The sequence below is a fragment of the Pogona vitticeps genome, chromosome 3 (genome assembly GCF_051106095.1).
Source record: "Pogona vitticeps strain Pit_001003342236 chromosome 3, PviZW2.1, whole genome shotgun sequence".
Lineage (NCBI taxonomy): Eukaryota > Metazoa > Chordata > Lepidosauria > Squamata > Agamidae > Pogona > Pogona vitticeps.
In genome coordinates this window covers 67,731,893-67,754,289 of record NC_135785.1, presented here as the reverse complement: position 1 = coordinate 67,754,289, position 22,397 = coordinate 67,731,893, and the positions used below count along the sequence as shown (strand labels likewise).

The window sequence follows — 22,397 nt, the reverse complement described above, 5'->3', positions numbered from 1 at the left end:
TGACAATCAGGACCTAACCACCATTTTATGCTATACCTGATATTTACCTGGAACACCAGGCTAAGCTGGAGGAACAATAAGTATGGAGACAACAGATGAAAAAAAAATCATGATACAAGTCTTAGAGCTGGTATTTTTGTTTAAAGGGGCTAAAGAGTTGACCATCAGTGGAGCCAAAGCATGCCCTGCTCAATTCTTAGTTTCACAGCAAAAATTCAGACACAACCAGGGAGAATCATCAGACAATAAGATAAGCACCAGACACCTATGGCCACCTACTCCAAGCCGTTGTCCATGCACAGTAAATTCTGCGGAGAACTCAGACAGCAAAAGGAAACCCATCCACTGGTTGGCCCTGACCAAGTCCAAAGAATACAATATCCCCATATTTGTGCAGGCAGAAAAGGGCATTCAGTACAAAGTTGGGATTCAGAAGATGCAAGACAAAAATTCCAGAATCACAGACAGATGATTACTTGGTGCAAGGAACTCCACTGGCATCTTACTTTTAGATGATGCCTTATGATCTTCAATCCTAATGGGGCTATAGGTTTGGTTTACACCGCAATTTGGCAATTCATAAAATGGTCCAACTCGCATAAAACCAAATCTGGGAGCCACCCTGTGTGAGCCAGATTTGAATATGAATCAAGATGCAGAAATCCTAAAGCTGCCTGTTGGGAAGTGTTCATTCTGCCTTTTTACTGAGGTTTTCCCCCCTGCAGACCTCCTGCAGACCTCCTGCAAACTGTATTTAGAAGAACACAGAGAACAAAGGTTTGTCTGAACAGCAGAAGAAGAGCACATTTCTTTAAAAAGTATTTTGGAATGAAATATATGAGCCAACAACTTACAGCCATTATGTCCATCAGAATTGGCTAGATTTGAGCTACTCAGAGCCCATTTTGCCTGGCCCAGATTTAGCACCTATACTCTTGGTAGCTACACCAAAATGCTTCTATTGCACTCAGATGTTTTTCTATTTGAAATATACCTGCCCAAAACCCAGTGCCTGTGCTATTAAAGCATACTCTTCAAAATGATTTTAGACGTTTAAATTGAAATTTACAGTATGTTTTGTCCATTATGGAGCAATTCAAGGAAGTGGTTGGCAAATTACATTGCCAATCAAGCCTCAAAGTCTACAAAATGGAAAAACCACAGTACCATGACTGACAGGATGGCGCTAATGGTTCTACCAGGCTCAGGATTACATTCTGTCCATTAGGTGTGGTCCTTTCAGTGCTGAGTGACAGTGGCATGGCAAGTCATGGAAAGCCAATAATGATCCAATCTAAAGTTGTCTTTTTCAAAGAGAGAAAGAAGTCATTGTAGCATCGTCACCAGGGCTGAACTTTATAAATCAGGAATAAAAGCTTGTAGCATATTTTGGTATCTAATTCTACTATCCAGATTTGTTGTAAAATTATATATTGAGCTGATTCCTTAGAATCATAGAAAAGTGAAGTTGGAAGAGGTGCCTACAAGGCCATCAAGTCCAAACTCCTGCTCAATGCAGGAACACCATCAAAATATATCTGCCAGGTGATTATCTAAGTTTTTCTTGAATGCCTCCAGGGTTGGAGCACTCACCAACTCTCGAGGTAACTGGTTCCACAGTCATACTGCTCTAATAGGACATTTTCCCTGATATTCAATCAAAATCTGGCTTCCTTTAACTTGAGCCCATTGCTGCATATCACGCACTCTGGGATGACTGAGAACAGATCCTGCCCCTCCTCTGTATGACAGCCTTTCAAATATTAGAGAAGTGCTATCATATAACCACTCAGACTTCTTTTCTCAAGGCTAAACATGCCCAGTTCTTTCAGCCTTTCCTCATAAGGCTTGGTTTCCAGCCCCCTGATCATTTTTGTAACCCTCCTGTGAACTTGTTCCAATTTGGTGTGGTGTCCAGAACTGGACACAATAATCAAGGTGAGGCCTAACCAGTGCTGACTAGAGGGAGACCAGCACCTCACAGGATTTGGAAACTATACTTCTTTTAATTCAGCCTAAAATATTATTTTTGTAGCCTGTTTTGTAGCCACATCACACTGATGGCTCATATATAGCTTGTGACCTACGACAACTCCAAGATCGTTCTTGGTCGTAGTTTTGCTGAGCCAGGTATCCTCCATCTTGTAACTGTACAATTGGTTTCTTTTTCTGAGGTGCAGTACTTCGCACTTATCCCTGTTGAATTTCATTCTGTTGTTTTTGGCACAGTACTTCATCCTATCAAGGTCATTTTGAATTTTGTTTCTGTCTTCTAGGAAATTCCACCCAATTTGGTATCATCTGCAAATTTGACAAGCATTCCCTGCACTCCCTCCTCCAAGTCTTTACAAAAATATTGGGCCCAGGACTGAGCCTTGGGGTACCCCACTAGTTGCCTCCTCCCGGTTAAAGAAGGACCCATTAATCATCACTCTCTGAATACAATTCTGTACCCAATTGTGTATCCACCTGATACTTGATCTATCTGCACAGATCTACTTGATCTATCCAGCCCACACCTAGTTAGCTTGCTAATCAGGATATCATGAGGCACTTTGTCAGAAGCTTTGCTGAAGTCAAGATATATTACACCTACAGCATTCTCTCTGTCTATCAGGGAAGTGACCTGATCAAAAAACTTGCCAAATTAGTTTGGCAAGATTTGTTCTTGACAAATCCGTGTTGGCTTCTAGTTATAACTGCCTTGTTTTCTAGGTGCTTGCACAAGGACTGCTTTACGATCTGTTCCAGAATGTTGCCTGGGATTGATGTCAGGCTGACTGACCTGTAGTTCCCAGGTTCCTCTTTTCTTTTTTTTCTTTTTCTTTTTCTTTTCTTTTTTTTTTCTTTGCCCTTTTTGGAGATAGGGACAACACTAGCCCTCCTCCAGTCCTCTGGCACCTCATCTGTTTCCCATGATTTCAAGAAAAGAATGGATAGTGGTTCTGAGAGTTCTTTATCCAGTTGCTTCAGTAATCCGGCCCTTACAGGAAGAACTCCACCAAGATTTTTTCAGGCTTTTATGATTTACAATTGCTTGTCCTGCCAGCTGCACTCTCCTATTCGGAACTGAGGACATACTGCAACTCACTTGTTTTAATAATAATATGAATCCCTTTTCAATTTCAATCTGGACACATCCTGTGTCCAGCAAAGCTGATCTGTGTAATTCCAGTGCTTGGGAAAAATTACAGTTTGGACAACAGCTGCTACAAAAGTCTCCGCCAGTATGACCATCTCCCATGGAATGCTAGGACATGTAGTCTAAAAAATAACTTTTCCAAGCTCTGTTTTTAATCATCTGCCAATGACAGTTATAAACAGGTTTTTCTTAAGGGAAAACAACATATATAAATCTGTCACTTCTTGAGTTTAAAATAGCAAAATGTGAGTAATTTTAAAATTGGGCAATTTTCCCCAAACTTTCAGTATGATACAACGTCAGACAACTTATTCCTAGCACTTTTAATGAAATAACAGGATTATCTCAGATTATAACCAATTCACTTTTGAATCATTATCAATCATTGGCACATTGGCCTATTTTTTTAATTACTTAGTTTATATCTGCCCTTCAAATCAGGATAACTTGCAATAAAAATTGAATATTTTGTGACATGCAATTAAGAGGTATTAATCCTATGGCAAAGTACAGATGGTAATATTTATATTTCAACTTGAGTTAAGAGTGTTTTTGCTTAAAAATACTACTGAGTACATCTTTCAGATCTTACCTTGCCAGAGAGGTTAGAAAACCAGCATGCTGCAGTGCTATGCAGTCACCTTAGGAAGCTACCTTAGCATGTTACCTGGTAATACTTGGGTGTTTGCAGAGATAGATGTACATAGAATCAAAAGCAACAGAGCTTGTAGCTAAAGATGGTCCAAAAAGATAAACAGAAGCTGCAACAGAGGAAGAAGTAAATTATAGGGTCACAGATTGCTGACATGCAAGAAAGGGGAGCACCATGATTCAAGCCATTGCTGGGCATTATGGCAACTTTAGATCACACAGCAAGCACTGAAAATGAACATTGTCCTAAAGTCAATTATAGCAAACGCTCTTGAACAGGGTATAGATTTTGCGTAGAATTCCTTGCTTTCCAAAACCTCATGTCACTGGTGTTTTTCCACCTCAGACAATGGACTAAATCCACACATAAACATGTTGGAAGTAGACCCATTATAATCAGTTCCCCGATTTACTCTATGTATGTGCTAACTCTGAATCTTACCTAGTGAGCAGTGCAGCTGCAACATATGAAACAGGACACTGTCACTGGACCTCCCACTGCCTTTTCATTTTTTAATAAAAGCTTCAGAGCAAGGCTGATTTTGATCCATATTACATGCCAGGTGAAGGCAGTTGCAACCATTTCTCTCTACTGTACATATAATGTATATACTACACATATAATGTACACATTAATTCCCAGACACCAGTCCCTTTCAGAATCTATTAATAGCTGCAGAGAAGGAAACAAATGCCTTGTTTTTGGATTGCACTGATACATTTTCCCCACCATGAATCTCACATTGCACAAGTAATCTGACCCATGACAATGGAAAAGGCAATCCACTTAGAAGAAAGAAAGAAAGAAAGAAAGAAAGAAAGAAAGAAAGAAAGAAAGAAAGAAAGAAAGAAAGAAAGAAAGAAAGAAAGAAAGAAAGAAAGAAAGAAAGAAAGAAAGAAGCTATGTTAATCCAGAAGAACAGAACAAGATCCAAAATGCAAAGGTGGGGAATGGCCTTATTAGGATAATCTATAATTTCACAGGAAACACAAGACTTTGGGTTCTCTAGATCTCTTTCTCATGCTGGAGGGTGTAAAAAGGAAGGCATGTTTTTTTTAATCATTTACCATGACAAAGAGTTCTGGAAAATCTGAAGGCTTGTGTATTTTTTGAATTCATAGCTGATCCTAATAAACATATTCCTCCTTGGTGAATTTTAGATGTTGTCTTAGCAAGTTGCTAATACAGTGGTGCCTCGCACAACGAGTGCACAGTAGAGTGATGAATTCGCTCTACAAGGCCAGTTTTGCGATCGCAAATGCGATCGCATACCGATGCCTCAATAGGGAAAAAATCGCAGAGCGAAGGGCGGTAAGCGGTTCACTTACCGACCTTCGCTTTGCGACCCGCCAATCAGCTGTTCGGCGGCTACAAAATGGCCGCCGGAAGCCGCAAAATGGCCACGCGCAGCATTTTCGCGTCCTCATTAAGCGAGGGGAGGGCACGAAAATGGCTGCCGGCCATCGGAGAAACATCGCTGAACGGTGAGCACAGCAGCTGATTGGAACGCATGGGCTTTTCTGCCCCGCTCAGCGATGTTTTCACACAGCGAGGGTTAATCCAGAACGGATTAACTTCGCTGTGCGAGGCACCACTGTACTTCTAAGCATGAACATATATACTGGCTCCTACTTTTAAACATTACATAAGTTATAGTTGGAATTAATAACTTGGTGTTGCACAATAGGATCACAACAGACCCTCAAACTTCCATTCTACCTTCCTTCACAAAAAAGATTTTCAATACTACTCAATAAAGAGCTATATTTAATGACCAGTTCCCCCATCTGTGATTGTATTATTGTTGGGAACAAATTTGGCATGTCATAATATTCACATACCATGTTCATAGCAATCCGCTGTACAAAATGTATTATTCCTTGATCACAGATAAATTAAAACAAATTATTTTGTGGCATTACTTCTCCAGTTGTGTGTTGTTTTTTTGATTCTCTATTTTTGGGTAGAATAGAACATGGGCACCAGGATTCTGTTGCTTGACCTTTATGGGAAAAGAGCAATAGTCTTCTTGGTTTCTGTCTGGTTTGCCATTGCCAAGATAATCACTGATGGATTAAGCTTTGTGAAATAAATTCTGTAAATAGAATGTGGGCTGAGATCATTTAAACACATTTCCCTGGTGACTCCTTAAAGCCCTCGAAGCTGTCAAGTACAGGCAGCCTCTTCTTTCAGTGTTAGTTTTCAGTCTCTCTAGATGCATAAAATGACTTGTTTTTCACATATTTTCGGTGACGGTATGAAGAAGAAGAAGAAAACATTTTTCTTTTGATTCCATGCATTTCAATGAAGTGGACATATCCAAAGACTTCAATGGCAGAAAACACTCCACATTTTGTCCAATACTGGGATAATGCTCAAAGAAAATATATCTGAGTGTCAAGTATTTTACAAGAAGAGATCCAAGAACAGCTGGACAATAATATTTCGTTATTTTGGAACATTACTTCAAATAATATGGAAGCTGTTTCTCAATGACAAGATTGTTTGAAGGATTTATAAAGTTGATGGGGAAATTTGTTAGCTTGACAAGGCCTGGAGCCATGGTGATCTTTATTTTCACAAGATCTTTAATTTCTGATCAGAGCTAAAAGAGAAAAAAGATATTTTTAAGAAAGACAATTTTAAGGACAGAATTTTTAATTGGGCCATCTTAGCTAAACAGGAAGTTAATTACACTTGCAAATTCAGGATCAACCAATAGTAATATTAGGCTTGAAACAATTGTACAGTTGTGTTTTTTCTGGAAAATTTTTAAACAAAAAATTCATCGGCTACTTTTCCAGATACTTTTTCCAGTGTTCTAAATGGAATGACATAATGCAATATATTTGACTTGTACTGCATCTACTAAACTTTTGAATGTTCAAACAGATGGTAAGTATCTGAATAGCAATGTTTGATTAGGAGGAGGGGAAAACAAAGAGACCTAATGGCTGTAATCCTGTTGAGTAGCATAAGCGAAGTTGCCAAATCTTACAACTTTGCTTACATTACACAACAGGACTTAGCAAATGTGTTTTCAGTACAATTTTCAAAGTCAAAGCTTTAGTAGAATCCTTGTCTTCAACATTTTATAACAAAGTATCCTTCCCTTATTCTATTTGTTTAAATTTAAAAATTAAACTCACAAAAATAAACTGAAACACTAATTTGAGCACACCCATTGATCTCAGCACATTGTGCTGTGGTTCTCCCTTTATCTATTTCCAACAGCTCTTAACTCTCTTTCACAGAGACCCTTGGGGTCTTGGGGGGTTTGGTTGCTTTTGGGTTTTTTCCCCATTTCCAATGGGTCCTGCATGCTTCCCCTTGCTTTTTTTGTTTTCTTTGCATTTCCGACCTGCCCCCTTTATTCTCTGTGCATTTCCGATCTGCTCCATTAGTTTTCTGTGCATTTCCAATGGGTCTTGCACACTTGATTCTCCCCCCCCCCCCCCAACCTTTGACCGGAAGGGATTAATTGCATTTCCAATGAATCTTGCTGTGAATTTTTTGTATTTTTTTCCCTTCGGCTGGAAGAGATTAATTGCATTTCAGTGCATTCTTATTGAAAATGGTGCTTCGATTTACAAACATTTCGAGTTACGTCCATCTTCTGGAATGGATTATGGTCGTAAGCCGAGGCACCACTGTAGAAACAGTTATAAAAATATGAGAGAAGATAGAACAGATCATGTAGAGAGTTACAGAAGAGAAACTGCAAAGTGACTGCAAAGGTAGAAACTATTAGTTTATTACCTAACTTTTTCTCCTTCCTTTAACAGAAGCAGACTGGCACACTTTAATTTTTTTGCTCAGTTTCCTTTATATTCCACTTTTCTCCAATGGCTCAAGGCAGTATACATCTCTCTCCTTATCTCCAATCTTTGTGTAGGCATCCTTCAGTCTCGAGAGACTATGGTAACATGCTCTGTATGGAGGACTTGGAACAGCATCTAGTGTGGCTGAGAAGGCCAATTCGAGAGTGACAATCCCTTCCACACTGAGGACAAATACAATCTGTACCCTGTCTAGCTCCCTGATTTTGCTGCTTTCGTGACTGCCTCTTTGCCTCGGCCTGCTGGACAAGGGTCTCTTCAAATTGGGAGAGGCTGTGATGCACCGCCTGCCTCCAGGCTGAATGCTCAGATGTCAAGGTTTCCCATCCGTTGAGGTCCATTCCTAAGGCCTTCAGATCCCACTTGCAGATACCTCCAATTTATCTTCAGAATAAACTTGTGAGGTGAGTCAGGCTCACAGTGTCTGACTAACCCAAGGTTATGCAGTGAGCTTCATGGCCAAGTGAGATTTGCCCCCAGGTCTCCACAGTCGAAGTACAAACACCAATCCACCACACTGGTGCTGTGATTTCCTACCATAACACCAGCAAATATCTTCTTAAATGAATATCTTATATAATCCAATTCATTGTTTTTAATCAGAGCTTGCAAAAGTTACTATTCTCCCAATGTCCTAAATGGACTATGCTTTTCAACCTTTTAAAACATCATTTACTCACTCATATTACAGGTGGCATTTTCTCATAGGGGAATGTCAATGAACCAATCTGTTGACACTTCCCTACATTCAAACACCAAAAACTGAGCAAGGACAATATCACCAACTTAAAACAAGAGATGGTCTGCTTCCAACATTTTTAGGTGTATGAAGATCCCAGGAAAATTGCAAAAGGTCTTCTAACCACGGCCCCAGACAGAGAAGAGCCAAGGAGCAGCACACCTTCTCATTAGATCTTGGAAAAGTTACTTTTTGGACTACAACTCCCAGAATCTCCACACTGTGTTTCAAGCAAGCTAACTTCAGGTTGTAAGGTCCACTTTGTTTTTCTATTAGAACCCCAACAGGCACTAAATGGAGCCTTGTGCAAAAGGCATTTAGTTAGAACTAAAGAATTCTGATACTCATACGGGGATTTGTTTTGAGCACTAAAAGTGAATGGTGCTCACACTCTTTCCACCCATAAATCCACTAGTGGTTGTGCTGAGTTTTCTTCATTGCAGCCGTCACAATTACAGTGGCAATGGGAGTTGTTTTATTGCTACTTTTGTTAGGAGTCAGAAATCTTAGATGGTTTTCTGCAAAATCCTCAAGAAATTTATCAGTTATGCAGATCGAGCTGTCTGTCTAGAGCTCATCCTATCATTGGGCAAAGTGAGGCAATGTCCTTAGCTGCTGCAGCAGTTAGGAATGAGATGGCATTTAGAAGATGGAAGGCGAAAGCTCTTTTTGCCATGCAGCTTGCCCTCTGGCATGAAAGAAAGCATTCAAACATCATTGGACATTCTTCTTCTAGTCTAGGAAACTTTTGTACATGAAATGGTTGCAGAAAGAGGCAATATCATTTTGTTCTCTCCTGCAGACTACAAAATATCTTGGGCTGGCTCTAGTTCTGTCAACCCCTGGTCTAAGACTGCATATTCATAGAACTTCTTCAAAAAGGTACGGAGTGTTTTTGTGTGCATGGTTGATAGGAAAGGGGGTTAAATCATAGATGTTTGCTGTCCATTTGACATTTCTGACAATTTCATAGCAGTTGAGTAATTTTACACAATAATTTCTGTACGATAGGAAGGGTGAGGGAAGGATTTTCACTGCGATTTTTTGGAAACATAATTTGATCATCTCATTACTACCAAATCAGCATCTTTCTCCATGCTTACTGATTTAGCATGCTGAGAAACCAGGCAGGAGAACTTCACTGGGAGCTAATCTGAGCTCCTTTTGATAACATGTGGAAATTCCCTTGTTTTTGAACAGACTGTAATTCTTGCTGAGCACAAGAAAGTAAAAAAGAAATTATTGGAAAACTGAAAGTAGTGCCTATCTTTGCTTCTCACCTCACCCCTCAGTGCTTGACTGGAAAGAACAATAACAGCACAATGCTGCATTTACTAAAATAAAAGTTCAAAGTTATAGATTTACAATCAACTCCCTATAGTTTAAAATTTCCACTGTACTACAATCAGATATAAGTAATGATGATTTCCATTTTCCATATGACACTGTTTTAGATGGATACTTGAAATCTAATCAATGGGCTGAATCCCTGTTAATTACTTACAACTTACTCAAGTTCTTGTTATGTTAATGGGCCTGCTCCAGCTGTGACTAAATCTGGATCCAAATCACGACCGTACCTCTTTTAAGATCAATGGAACAGAACTGTTCTTTGATGTAAACGACCTATAAAATTCATTCCCTCATAGAAGCTGGAGATTGCATGTGTGCAGTAAATCATTCAGGTTTTTTTGGGGAAGCATTTCCTGAATATTTACCAAAGATCAGAATAATCAACTTTCACTTATACGACTTTAGCTGAAATGTGTACAGCTAAAGCTCCCCCTCCTTTTCACTAAGAGAATAGCAGTAGATTTTTGGAGATTTCACCCCATGTCCTGCCTTCGCCTCTGAAAAACAGAAGTGGGCAAATCGGCGGAAAATCCTCTGCCAGCAAAACCCAGAAGGGCACAACAGAGCAGTCGAGGCTGGAGCAGCGGATCCACCAACAGTGGGAAGGATTCTGCGCTATACTAGAGATTGGGACTTTCTTCAGCTCCAGAGGAAACATTTCAGAGGCCATTCTTTTTCCAGGCCAGGGATGGTTATGATGCAGCATATGAACTATGGGATGCAGCCAGGACTGCTTCTGTAGCCTCCCTGAGCCTACCACTTCTCCTTTTCAAAACATTTAAAATCTGGGGAATCGCATCTCCAGAAGGCTCCAAGGAATACAGTTCTCTAAAAGCTTGTTTCAGAAAATGACTTGCCTTAGCAACACTCCTCCATGCACAGTTTAAAAAAAACTCCACTGCCATTTTCCCGGAGTTGCTGATGTAGTTCATAGCAGGTTCTGAATGGAGGTGAATATGGGCCCCAGAGCCTCTGGACTTGCCCACCTCTGTCTTAACCAAATGAATCTCATTCTGCTGTTTGGAGGATAAGTAAATAGCTTTCCGTACATCACCCTAAACGTCTTTGAGGAAGGACACCTTAAACAAATAAGGGCTTTCTCCATCATCCTTAGCTTGTATGCCAACTCATTTGTCTTTAATAATAAAGAAATCACTATCCATAAGCAGTCATCTTAAAAAATAAGTGTCCTGTATTTTCCACAGAAAAGAGGGTCTGCTGAAATAGTTGGGGGAAGGAAGTGAGTCCTTACCTATTGTTCTTCTGAGATCTTCACACTGACTGATGTGAGGAAACTTCAGGATTTCCTTCCATTTTTTGCTTTTACCTTTACGTTTTCCTCCACCTCCTGAGAGAGAGAAAGAGAGAGAGGGAAAAGGGTTCTTTAGTATATTCTTTAGTTAGTATATTCCATTCTCAACCTCCCTATTCTCCCCGCATGGCCCTGCACACAACTCTCCAGCAACAGTTTGTCACCTGCCTTTCCACACTTCAGTGTTTTCAATACCAAAAAATGATAGGTGGGAGTTGAGAAGGTTCAAAGTACTCTGGTTATTAAGACCTGCAGGGCATTTGTGTATATATTGCCCCTCCCTTCATCCCAAAATAGGCAATGATATAGTCAATTGTGTGTGTCATGAAGCAGGCAAGTGCAGTAAGGCACTAGAAAGCATATGTGTATGTCATTCACAAACTGAGGGCCTGGTGGCCATTCCAGAGTCACTCATGCTCTCCCTCTCCTGCAAACCCATCTGATGAAATATTATAATGGAAGGGTTGCTGGGATTGTCAGCAGGCTCCATTCCCTGCTTACCCACCACACCTATTAAGTTCTGGGTTCAGATGACCCATTTGCCTGAGCTATTTACCCCTCAAGTAGCAGCAGCCGCAGATTCTTGGGCTCTTGCTTCATTTTCTTCTCTAGAACTCATAATGCATCCTGGTACTGGTCTCTCAGTATCATGTCTGTTTGCTCACGACTTGGATGGGTTTGTTGAGACCACAGAACCTTGATTCTAATGATCAAGAGCGGGCCCCTGAAAAATTCTGAGGTGAGCAAAGGTGGTGAAATTGGTTCGGATATGTGTTGTGTTTGCTAGTTCCCTTGCTCCATCCTTTGTCGGTACTGCCACAAACACCCTTGTCTCTAGCTCAGGGCACTTTTTTTTTTTTTTTTGGCAGAAGCAAGGGGAAGGGTTCAATTTTTTGGAATACGGAAACCTTTGAACCTGTTTGGAGTGTGGCCTGAAAAAAATTCTAAAGGAACAAGACAATATTGTATCTATAGAGCAAACCAAACTGAAGCAGTGTCAGTCTCTCTCATCGAACTGTAAATCACACAGCATTATACAGACCCACTTAAATGGGTCTCTTGTGAGAAGGTTCTCTCCCATGTTCTTCCCAAACCAAGAACTGCACTCTCCTCAGAGCTCTGGCCAGTCCCTTATTCACTGCTTTTAAATTCAGTGTCACAACACATATTTTTAACTTGGCTTTTCTAAGTGCTTTTAGTAGTTTTTAATATACGCTGTTGCCATTCTTTTCTTCAGTTTTGGTACATTTTAGTATTTTCTCAGAACAGAAACATAAGAAACATAAGAACACTACACACAAACACACCATACCACACACACACCCTACTGGGAAATTCAGGCCTTTATCAAATGTATTAAAACAGATAGCAATGTGAATGGATGAGTTACCAAATCAAAACCATCATATTAGAAATGGACTGCTAGCTGCTGTGGGAAAATCTTTTAGATTCAGTTTCAGAGTTGAGACGTCTACAACGATAGAGACATTTTCAGATTAGAATAATATCCTTACAACAGAATTACTCCCAGTTGCTGTTTATCTGTATGTGTCTTTCCCCCTTCAGTCCCATTGAGTGCTACATCTTCTTTTTCACACATGCCACTGCCTTTATGTTTTGTGGAAAGCTTTACACACGGAATGCACCATTTTGCCTTTACTGTATTTCTGAATTACAACTGTGTCGTCATGACCTCTATGAAAGGCCATCTTCCACATTTCAAAGTCTTGGCATTTCTACCTTCTAAAATGCTCCTGCTTCCTCAGTAAATAATATTATTTGTCCTCCTTTTTTGTGTGTTGTCTTGAGATTTCATTTTCACAGATTTTTTAAAAAAAGATTCTTACTCTTTGGTTGTGAAACCACCCAAGGGAATTTACAAAGCTATATAAACATTAATTACTGAAAAGACTACAAAGCATTTGGCTGGAGAATTCTTATCACACTTGGCAATCTATATACTCCATTACTCACAACAGCAAGGAGAATATGTGATAGCTATTACAAGCATTAAATGCAGAAGAGAAAAAGCAGAGCAAAATAATCATGTTGCAAACAAATAAGAAGTCAGAAGTTGCTATAATGGGAGGAAAAGGGGATACAGTTATTCAGGGTGTGGGGGGAAAATATGCACAAAAATAACATTTTTTAAACATACATCTCTGCCAAGATCTAGGGTGTGGGGTGAGGGGAAGACCAAAGAGTTCCCTAGCTACAAGCACGATTGGTGCACAATGCAGCCAATGGCTTCTCCCCTGCTATTTCGTGTCCTACAAAAACAGCAGCATCACTTGATGACTCATTTGCTTGCATCCGAATAGAGTGGCACTCTTTTGCCTGTGACGTCTTTACGGTAAAGATTCCAATCAACTGCTTTCATTTGCCTGACCTTTTCTAGCTGGCAGCCTATATCCAGTAGCCATCCTCAATCGCTTGCTTCCAATGCAATTCAGCAGGACGTCAGGCGTATGTGTGTGCATGTGGATGTGTGCATGAGGACTTGAAGGACATCATGCACTAAGAAAGCAGAGACAAAGTAAATTGGCTTGCTGGGGTAAAAGCTAAAAGTTGGTATCTCAAGATGGCAATTGTAGACGTGTGAAAATGAAGGCTTGTCAAGTCCTTCCTTGATTCCTGACAACAAGTTTTCTTTTCCTGTTCGAAGGCTCTCCCGTTCTCTGTCTATTATCCAAAATCCAACAAAAGCACCATATGATGGGTGGCCCCAGCTTTACCATCTGGGCTTGTCTGAATGAGCATAATGCCTCAGTTTCTTAACTGCACCATGTGGTGACCTGCACCAGCAAAGATAAATTCTCTTTTTCATTCAGTGGACTCAGGATTTGTGCTGAGTTAAGCCATTTTGATTCTCATAGTGTTGTAGCCTACAAAAGTTTTACTGCTTGACTACGGTTGCTAAAAACAGGAATAATACAAATGAATATAACTGCACATATTTTTAAAAACCCTATTCATGGGCATTTGGATTGTTGTTGATTTTTGTCATCATGAGAACTGTTGCAATTTGCAAGACCGAAGAAAGGTGGCCTCCAACACAACATACATACATGCATATGTTTACCTCAGTGTTGTTTTGTTCAGTCTTTCTGTTCAGTGTGGGGGCTAATAGTGGGGATGGGCCACAGGGCTCATCTGCTAGGCTCACCCTCAGCATCCTTATGCCCACTGTTCCCATCTGCTCTACCAACATTTTCAAGCACTTAGTACAGAGCCATGAAAGGGCTGACCACATTCCTTTGGGTCAAGCTGCTTAGGAGTTACCCATGAATTATTCACCTAAATATGTGTTTTTAATGTTTTAATGTTTGTCCTCTTTAAACTTCTATGCTAAACATGCAAATGCAAGTGTGTGATGGATGTCTAGCGTATTTACTCCATTCTAACTTTTAGTTCCTGAACTGTCATGCATATGCCTGAATAAGGCTTTCATCACTACAAAATCCAGATATACTGTATTTGTCATCATCTGAACACAATTAGCTCTTACAACAAGAAACATAAGATCAATTCCAAAGTCACTATCTCCATCAAGTCATCCAATTCCAGGAAAATTTAAAAAGCACATAGAATAACATTTTAAAAAATAAGAAAGGATTCTCTGGATCAGAACAAAGTCCATTCTAGTCCAGTCTTCTGCTTCCATAATGGTATTCCAACCTCTCTCATATAAGGTTTCTTTGTTTCTATTTCTAGCCAAAAGAGAAATATTGCATTTCAAGATAGACAAAGGCTTGCCAGTAATGGCCCTAACTAGACTGGCACACATCCCAATCCACATGACCCGAGGTGAAATCTACACCTCTCACTTGAGTCTACAGTCCCCATTTTAAAATTCAACTCAAACCTGCACATCTGTCCATGATTTTGGACTGTGTTATGTTTCTTCTAGACCACTGGTCCTCAACCTTGGGCCTCCAGATGTTCTTGGACTTCAACTCCCGTACATCCTAACCAGCAGAGGTGGTGGTGAAGGCTTCTGGGAATTGTAGTCCAAGAACATCTGAAGGCCCAAGGTTGGGGACCACTGTTCTAGACCACCTCTAGCGTTGTGGTGTTCATCTTGAAAAAACCCATGCAGGCTTTAACGCTAGCTCATGTTTGTGATTTTCAGTGGTCTAATGAAGGTATCACACACACACACACTTTGTATTCAAATTTCTAGAAGACATTTATTTACAGATATTGCTAGTTAGTAACTTGGCAAAATAGTTAGCAAGATGGTAGAAGGAAAACAGACAAAAGAAAAAAGTCAATAGTTGAGTTAAAAAATTTGTAACAAATGTATCTTCTGGTTCAGCCATTCTATGTACACAAGTCAGCAGACCTATTTCTATAAAGTTCAAATGTAAAAATGAGCTGGTTTGCACATCAGAGCTTAGTTCCATATAACATCTTCCTAGGCTTTAAACACTCACGTACCTCTTGTCATTGACTGGAGATAACTGCAGAAGAAATATGCAAACAAATGTAAAACTCTTGCAAGCAATGTCTACCCCATAATTGAATGTTTCCCATTCGCAGCATAAACCTTACTACACCCAGACCTCCTACACCCAAAATGTCTAATACACTCATCCCGTCCCAATGCTTTTTGGCATATTGGAACTCAGTGAGAGTACAAAAGTTCCAGGGGAGACTGTAAGAAACTAAGAGTCAATACCTGGAGATGTCATTTTCTGGGTAACAACTCCAATAATCCCTTAGATTAGTGGTCCCCAACCTTGGGCCTCCAGATGTTCTTGGACTACAACTCCCAGGTTCTCAAAATGACTTCCCCAATAATGAAACTGGGGCTGATCTTTCTTGGATCAATAAATCCCAAGATAACTTATTTTCAAGAAAAATCAGGAGAAGGCCATATGGCCATTGAAACAATACAAATACAGGAAAAGGCAATATATTTATTTGACCATTAAGAATTAAAAAAACCCAAAAACAAACCAAAACAAAAAACAAAAAAAGCACGCTTTCAATGATAAATCATCTTCTTCTGTGCATCAGGTTCTTATGGTAGTTCCAAAATTATATGCTGTCCAAATCTACATGGCTGATGTTGAGGCCAGGTTAGCTTCTTAGTTGTTAATGGCTGCAGTATGAGAGGTGGTTTCAAGCTCCTCTTCATCTAGCAGTTTGGAATTTATGGCCCATCTCTTAAAACAAAGGACATTCAGGCAATCTGGGACCCCTTCACTCCCTCTTTCCGCCTTTCTGGAAGTCTAAGAATTTATTTTTAGCTAGGGAGGAGAGAATGCGCAGAAGCATGGCTTCAGGAGAAGCATTTTCAGGAATATTTGTCTGCAGTCTAAATCCAAAATTCTAGCACTAACTTAGAACAGATCTGAAATACGTGAATAGTGTATTCTGGAGAGTGCTTAAAGTAAACAAACTGGCATCTCTCCCATCTCCTTTTGCTGGAGATTTCTTCACTGACAGAAAGATGGCCCTTGTTTACTCTTAACTCCTAGTCCTGGGGTTATGACAGCACTAGCTCAGACAGCTTATTAGCAATTCTTATTACAGAGTGTATGTGTTTGTCTGGTAGTAGATAAAGCCTAAGACTCTTTGTAAATAAGAGCCAGCTGGGGGATTGGAAGTAAACAGATGTTCTGGAGGAATCATTCCCTGCTCCCTACAATTAATGAGGTGAAGTCAGAGGTCACAGGCTTAATTACCCAGTGAATTAACATTGATTAATGGCTGTTCCCTCCCTTGTAAGGTTGTTCACATAAGCCATGATGCTATGTGTTCCCCAAATGACACCTTGATGGTGGAAAACAAACACACCAGAAAAAACTCTTGTAGCTACAGTCTTCTCCACGGTGTTTGTTTTCGACCACACACAATCTAGCCCTGGGGACAGTTTAGCCTTTTAAAAAAGTGGACAAGGGACAGTAACCTGGTCCCACAAAGTCAAGAGGCATTCTCCTCCTCTTAATGGAAACTGCTATGATCATTTGAACTTGCTGGTGATCTCCATACGAATTCCTTGAAGAAGCCTCATTGTCTTGTCAGAATTCAGTTATTTCAGATAGAATCAAATACAGTGGTGCCTCGCAAGATGATTTTAATTCGTTCTGCGAAAATCGTCGTCTTGTGAAAAAAATCATCTTGCGAGGTTCCCTATGCATCGTTCTCAAAAAAAAAAGTCTTGCGAAGCACGGTCATAGAAAAAAAGTCTTGTGATAGCAAAAAACAATTGTCTTGCAGGTTTTTCATCCCAGGAAGCAATCATCTAGTGAGGCACCACTCTATGTGTTAAACTGAGAGTATTGCATGAAAAAAATACAATTTTCTTGGATGAGGAGGGGAAGCATTACTACAGGCTAGTACCTAATATATGGATAAGGAACTTGAAAAGGTGGTTAGATAACCAAAGGAATTATTGACTACAGTTTGACCTTTGTTAAGATGGTTTCTTCTATGACTTTTGGGTGGGCTCCTTTATTTCAGCCAGCATGAACGTAATCTTGAGGAAGTCTACTCTAGATCCATGAGAATCCAGCATTAGGCCTGTGTTTAATGTTTAATATTGTCATAGCCAAAATGGCTAAGTGCCTAGGTTAGATCTTAACTGAATGCTGGGAGAGAAATAGGATCATATTTATTTATTTATTATTTATTTATTTAATTTATATGCCGCCCACTCTACCCAAAGGTCTCTGGGCGGCTTACAACAATTAAAATTCAATGGAATAAAATAAAATGATTAAATACAATTAAAATACAATTAAAATACAATTAAAATTGCCATCATTAAGACCCACAGTTAATGTTATTTCAATTAAAAGCCTTCTGGAACAGGAAGGTTTTGACCTGGCGCCGAAATATCATCAGTGTCGGCGCCAGGCGAATTTCAGTTGGGAGGGCGTTCCATAGTCTGGGGGCAGCTGCCGAGAAGGCCCTTTGTCTACAAGCCATCCCTCTTACCTCCTTGAGGGATGGCTCTTTCAAAAGGGCCCCCTGGCTAGATCTTAACAGCCGGGTAGGCTCATATGGAAGGAGGCGGTCCTTCAAGTATCCAGGGCCCAAGCCGTTTAGGGCTTTATATGTCAAAACAAGCACTTTGAATTGGGCCCGGACAGCAACTGGTAACCAGTGTAAATTATACAGAATCGGCTTGATGTGCTCTCTGGCGGCCCCACCACTCACCAGCCGCGCAGCTCGATTCTGAACCAGTTGCAGTCGCCGGACCGTCTTCAAAGGCAGCCCCACGTAGAGCGCATTGCAATAATCAATACGAGATGTTACCAGTGCATGTGTAACTGTCATGAGACTCCGCTCGTCCAGGTAGGGCCGTAGCTGGTATAATTTCCGCAGCTGAAGGAAGGCACCCCTGGCCACCGAGTCCACCTGAGCTTCCAAAGTTAGACTGGGGTCCAGGAGCACCCCCAGGCTGCGGACCCTGTCCCTTAGGGGGAGTGTAACCCCATTCAGGACAGGGAAGTGGCCCTCCAACCTGTCCGGCGAAGCACCCACTAACAGCACTTCCGTCTTGTCTGGATTGAGTTTCAATTTATTAACCCTCATCCAGTCCATTATCAGGTCCAGACACGAGTTCAGCACAGAAACCGCCTCACCTGGATTGGTGGAAAACGAGAGGTAGAGCTGAGTGTCGTCAGCATATTGCTGACTCCTCAGCCCAAACCTCCTGATGACCTCTCCCAGCGGTTTCATGTAGATGTTAAACAGCATGGGGGACAGTATCGAGCCCTGAGGAACCCCATGACATAAATGCCATGGGGCAGAGCAACTGTCCCCCAGCACCACCCTCTGGATACGGTCAGCTAGGAAGGAGCGGAACCACCGTAAAACAGTGCCCCCAACTCCTAACCCAGCCAGCCTATCCAGAAGGACACCATGGTCGATGGTGTCGAAAGCCGCTGAGAGGTCCAGGAGTATCAACAGGGTCACACTCCCCCTGTCTCTCTCCCGGCAAAGGTCATCATACAGGGCGACCAAGGCTGTCTCTGTACCAAAACCCGGCCTGAAACCTGACTGAAATGGATCCAGAAAATCCGTTTCATCCAGCAGCGCCTGGAGTTGCCCGGCCACAACCCGCTCCAACACCTTGCCCAAATAAGGGAGGTTCGCCACTGGTCGGTAGTTGACCACCAGCCTTGGGTCCAGGTTAGGCTTTTTAAGGAGTGGTCGAATTACCACCTCTTTCAAGGCGGTAGGGACCACTCCCTCTCTCAGAGAGGCGTTCACGGCCTCCTGGACCCAAGTGCGAACCCCCCTGGCAGATCTTCCAATTAGCCAAGATGGGCAAGGGTCGAGCGGCGTGGTGGTAGAACGGACAGATCCAAGCACCCTGTCCACATCCTCGGGTCTCAACAATTGAAACTCATCCATTAAAGTTTGACCTAAGCACGGCACACTGGACACATCTTCCGATTTTGCAGTAACAGTGGAGTCCAGCCCACTGCGAATCTGAGCGATTTTTTCCTCAAAATGAATAGCAAACTCATCACAGCGAGCTGATGAGCAGTCCGGGACCTCCACCGGGTTTCCCGGTTGAAGAAGATCCCGGACCACCCGAAACAGCTCTGCTGGACGACATTCTGAGGAAGCAATGCGGCTGGAGAAATATTGCCGTTTCGCCAGCCGTATTGCCACGAAATAGGCCCGATAATGGGCTCTAAGTCGTGTTCGATCGGATTCCCAGCGGGACTTCCTCCACCTGCGCTCTAGCCGTCTCCCCTCTCGCTTCATTGCCCGCAATGAATTTCTTAGACTGCTGAGTGGACTGTGATACTGTTAAACATGGCATACTTTTGAGCCATCTTCTGGGAACAACTTTTCAGGCTGGTTCTGCATCTTCCTGGATCACTGTTTTCAGAAGGAGGTAATAGGCTGCTACGAGAATACTCCCTGCTGTAGTATTCAATTGTCATTGTAATAGTTTATCATATAGAGTAAACTTTTAACCTATACATTAAGCTACTCAGAAAGGTAGTCCAGAGATATGGAGAGAAGTTTCATCAGTGTGCTTGTGATACCCAGATCTATTCCTCATTGTTCACAAAATTTATTTGTTCCAATCATTTCTCTGATCGCATGTATTGAATCAAGAAATAAACCTATTAACTATCAACCAACCTCAAACAGACTGATAGTGAGACCACTAGGAAATTAATGTTCTGTATGGTTACCCTCTCCCACAAGAAACAATTTATTGGGGTTGGGGTTAGGGTATTCTCAGATACCATGTGCCCATTAACTATTCAGATAGTAGCTTGTCTAAACTAAAATTCTGAAGACAAATGAAAACAATTTTTCCTCCTTCTGCCAAAGAAAATTTAAGTAGAATTATTCTACATTTTTTTCACAGTTTTGATAAGTGCCAAGGCAATCACTGCTAAACAGTCAGTTGTGGGACCAGTCATACAATAAATCACACAACACCTCGCCAAAGATTATAACTGCTAGCACAGTGGTAGCTGCATACCTGTAAATCACCAATAAGATACTGGCCTGAATAAATAAATGGTGAGATGAAGAAGCAGCAATGTTTCTATTACTTTAAACTTAAAATATTTGTGGTGTGTATTCTGTGTGATATAAACCTGTAGTTTCCAGTATGCATATTGTGACGGCTGCGATGACGTCACCTGCCTATCATGGTTATGCTGGAACCCATCTGCCTATAGCAGAGCAGGAGGTGGGACTCCAGGAGGTGGAGCTGTGTATATAAGGGGGAGGGAGTGAATGATGTGAGTCAGTTGGGAGTTAGGAGTTAAGAGTTATGGAGAGTGAGAGTTGAGTTAGGGCACTGTGTTAGTTAAGGTCTGAGAGAGAGTGTGTATGAGGGGATACTTGATTATTACTGATTGCCTTTTTATTTTAGTTGATAAAGTGATTTACCATTCCTTCTGTTGTTATCAATAAAATACAAGTTTTGATTTTTAAAATCAAACATTTGTCTGAGGAGTCTTATGAAGGAGTGGTTGGTGGCAGCGTAAATAAAGTGTGAATGAGAGAGTGTCCTGACCATTGTGACGTGAAAGAGGAACGTCACAACACATATATATGTGTTTCTGTCAGGAATACCATTTATGGGGAAGGAGGGGGCAAACTGTGAGCCTCCAGATATTGTTGGGCAACTCCTATGAGCCCTAGCCATCAGAGGCAAAAGTGAGGGATCCTGGTAAGGGACATATTTTGCTCATTCCTGATCCTAGAATCATAAAATCTAAGAATAATTGAGTTGGAAGGGACCTGTAAGACCATCAAGGAATCCAAGTCAAAGCAGATCTGACAGAGAGTTGTCCAATATTTTCTTGAATGCCTCCAGTGTGATTTTAGAGAGAGTGTGTGTTACATGCTGTGAATATCTTATGCAAAAAAAACCCCAAAACACACACACACACACACACACACACACACACACACACACACACACACACACACACACACACACAGAGATGATCTGCACAAATGTGCTGCCATTATAGAGAAGCTTTCTTGGAGCAACCCTCTCTTAATGGAATGACAACAATGTGTCAGTTGCTGCAGCCCTGTTCTGCCACGTTATCATTTCTGCATTGATTCTGCACACTCTTCTGTCACTAACAGTACTTTTGTCATCATGACAATAGTACTTTTGTCTCTAACAATAGTATTAAACTGCATCTAGGATCATGGGGCTTTTATGCTGAGGAAAATGTTGATCTGTTGGGCTAAGATTTTTCTACTTTTTCATTTTCAAGCAAGCTTTATTACTTCAGGACTTGTAGTTGTATGAATAAAAATAACAGCACATCCATTAATTATTCCACTGACTAAAGGTGAAAGAGCTGAGGCACTTTAAAAACTAACAATTATTTTGCTGTGAGTTTTCATGGATTACAGTCTATTTTTCAGAAACAGACTTCCTTGCTCCACAGAGCGGGAAAAGGAGGTATAAATTCTGAGATTGACTAATATGGCCACCTCACTGAAAACTGCTTATATGTACTAGTAACATATACATATTTTAAATTTTAAATACAGAAAAGGCTCTTAGAGGCCTTTTGTGTGCTGTTTCTGTGATATTATTTGTGATGGTGCAAAGTGTAGTCTCGGGATTTCTTTCCTTTTTAAAGATAAATTCTAAGTTGTACATGTTTTTCTTTTTAAAAAACATCAAGCTACCCAAACTTTCTTTCTAAAAACTTTTCATGTTTTGCCGATTAAGGACTGTTAACATTTCACTTCTCCCAGGTGGGTATGTGACCTTACTGCAGATACCAAAGTCTCCCCTCTACAGCTTATTAGCAATTATTTAAGTAGCCTCAGAAAAGAAGACAACGGAAACAATGGAGGAAAACAGATATGCAGAAGAGCAGAGCAACACACTT

The 22,397-nt window shown here is 40.9% G+C and overlaps 1 protein-coding gene and 1 long non-coding RNA gene across 2 annotated transcripts in view; both read right to left on the bottom strand.

Annotated features, from left to right (window-relative positions):
• The window catches only part of GRK5 (G protein-coupled receptor kinase 5), a 198,570-nt gene that overhangs the window by 124,620 nt on the left and 51,553 nt on the right, over positions 1-22,397 (bottom strand). The window contains exon 2 of the mRNA XM_020786450.3: positions 10,978-11,073. Within this exon, the coding sequence (XP_020642109.1) occupies positions 10,978-11,073 (96 nt within the window). The remainder of the gene's footprint in view (positions 1-10,977; positions 11,074-22,397) is intronic.
• LOC144587927 (uncharacterized) lies at positions 3,807-5,767 on the bottom strand. The gene is made up of 2 exons (XR_013543186.1): positions 5,636-5,767; positions 3,807-3,903 (listed from the first exon to the last, which is right to left on the bottom strand). It is a non-coding gene; the product is annotated as an uncharacterized LOC144587927 (long non-coding RNA).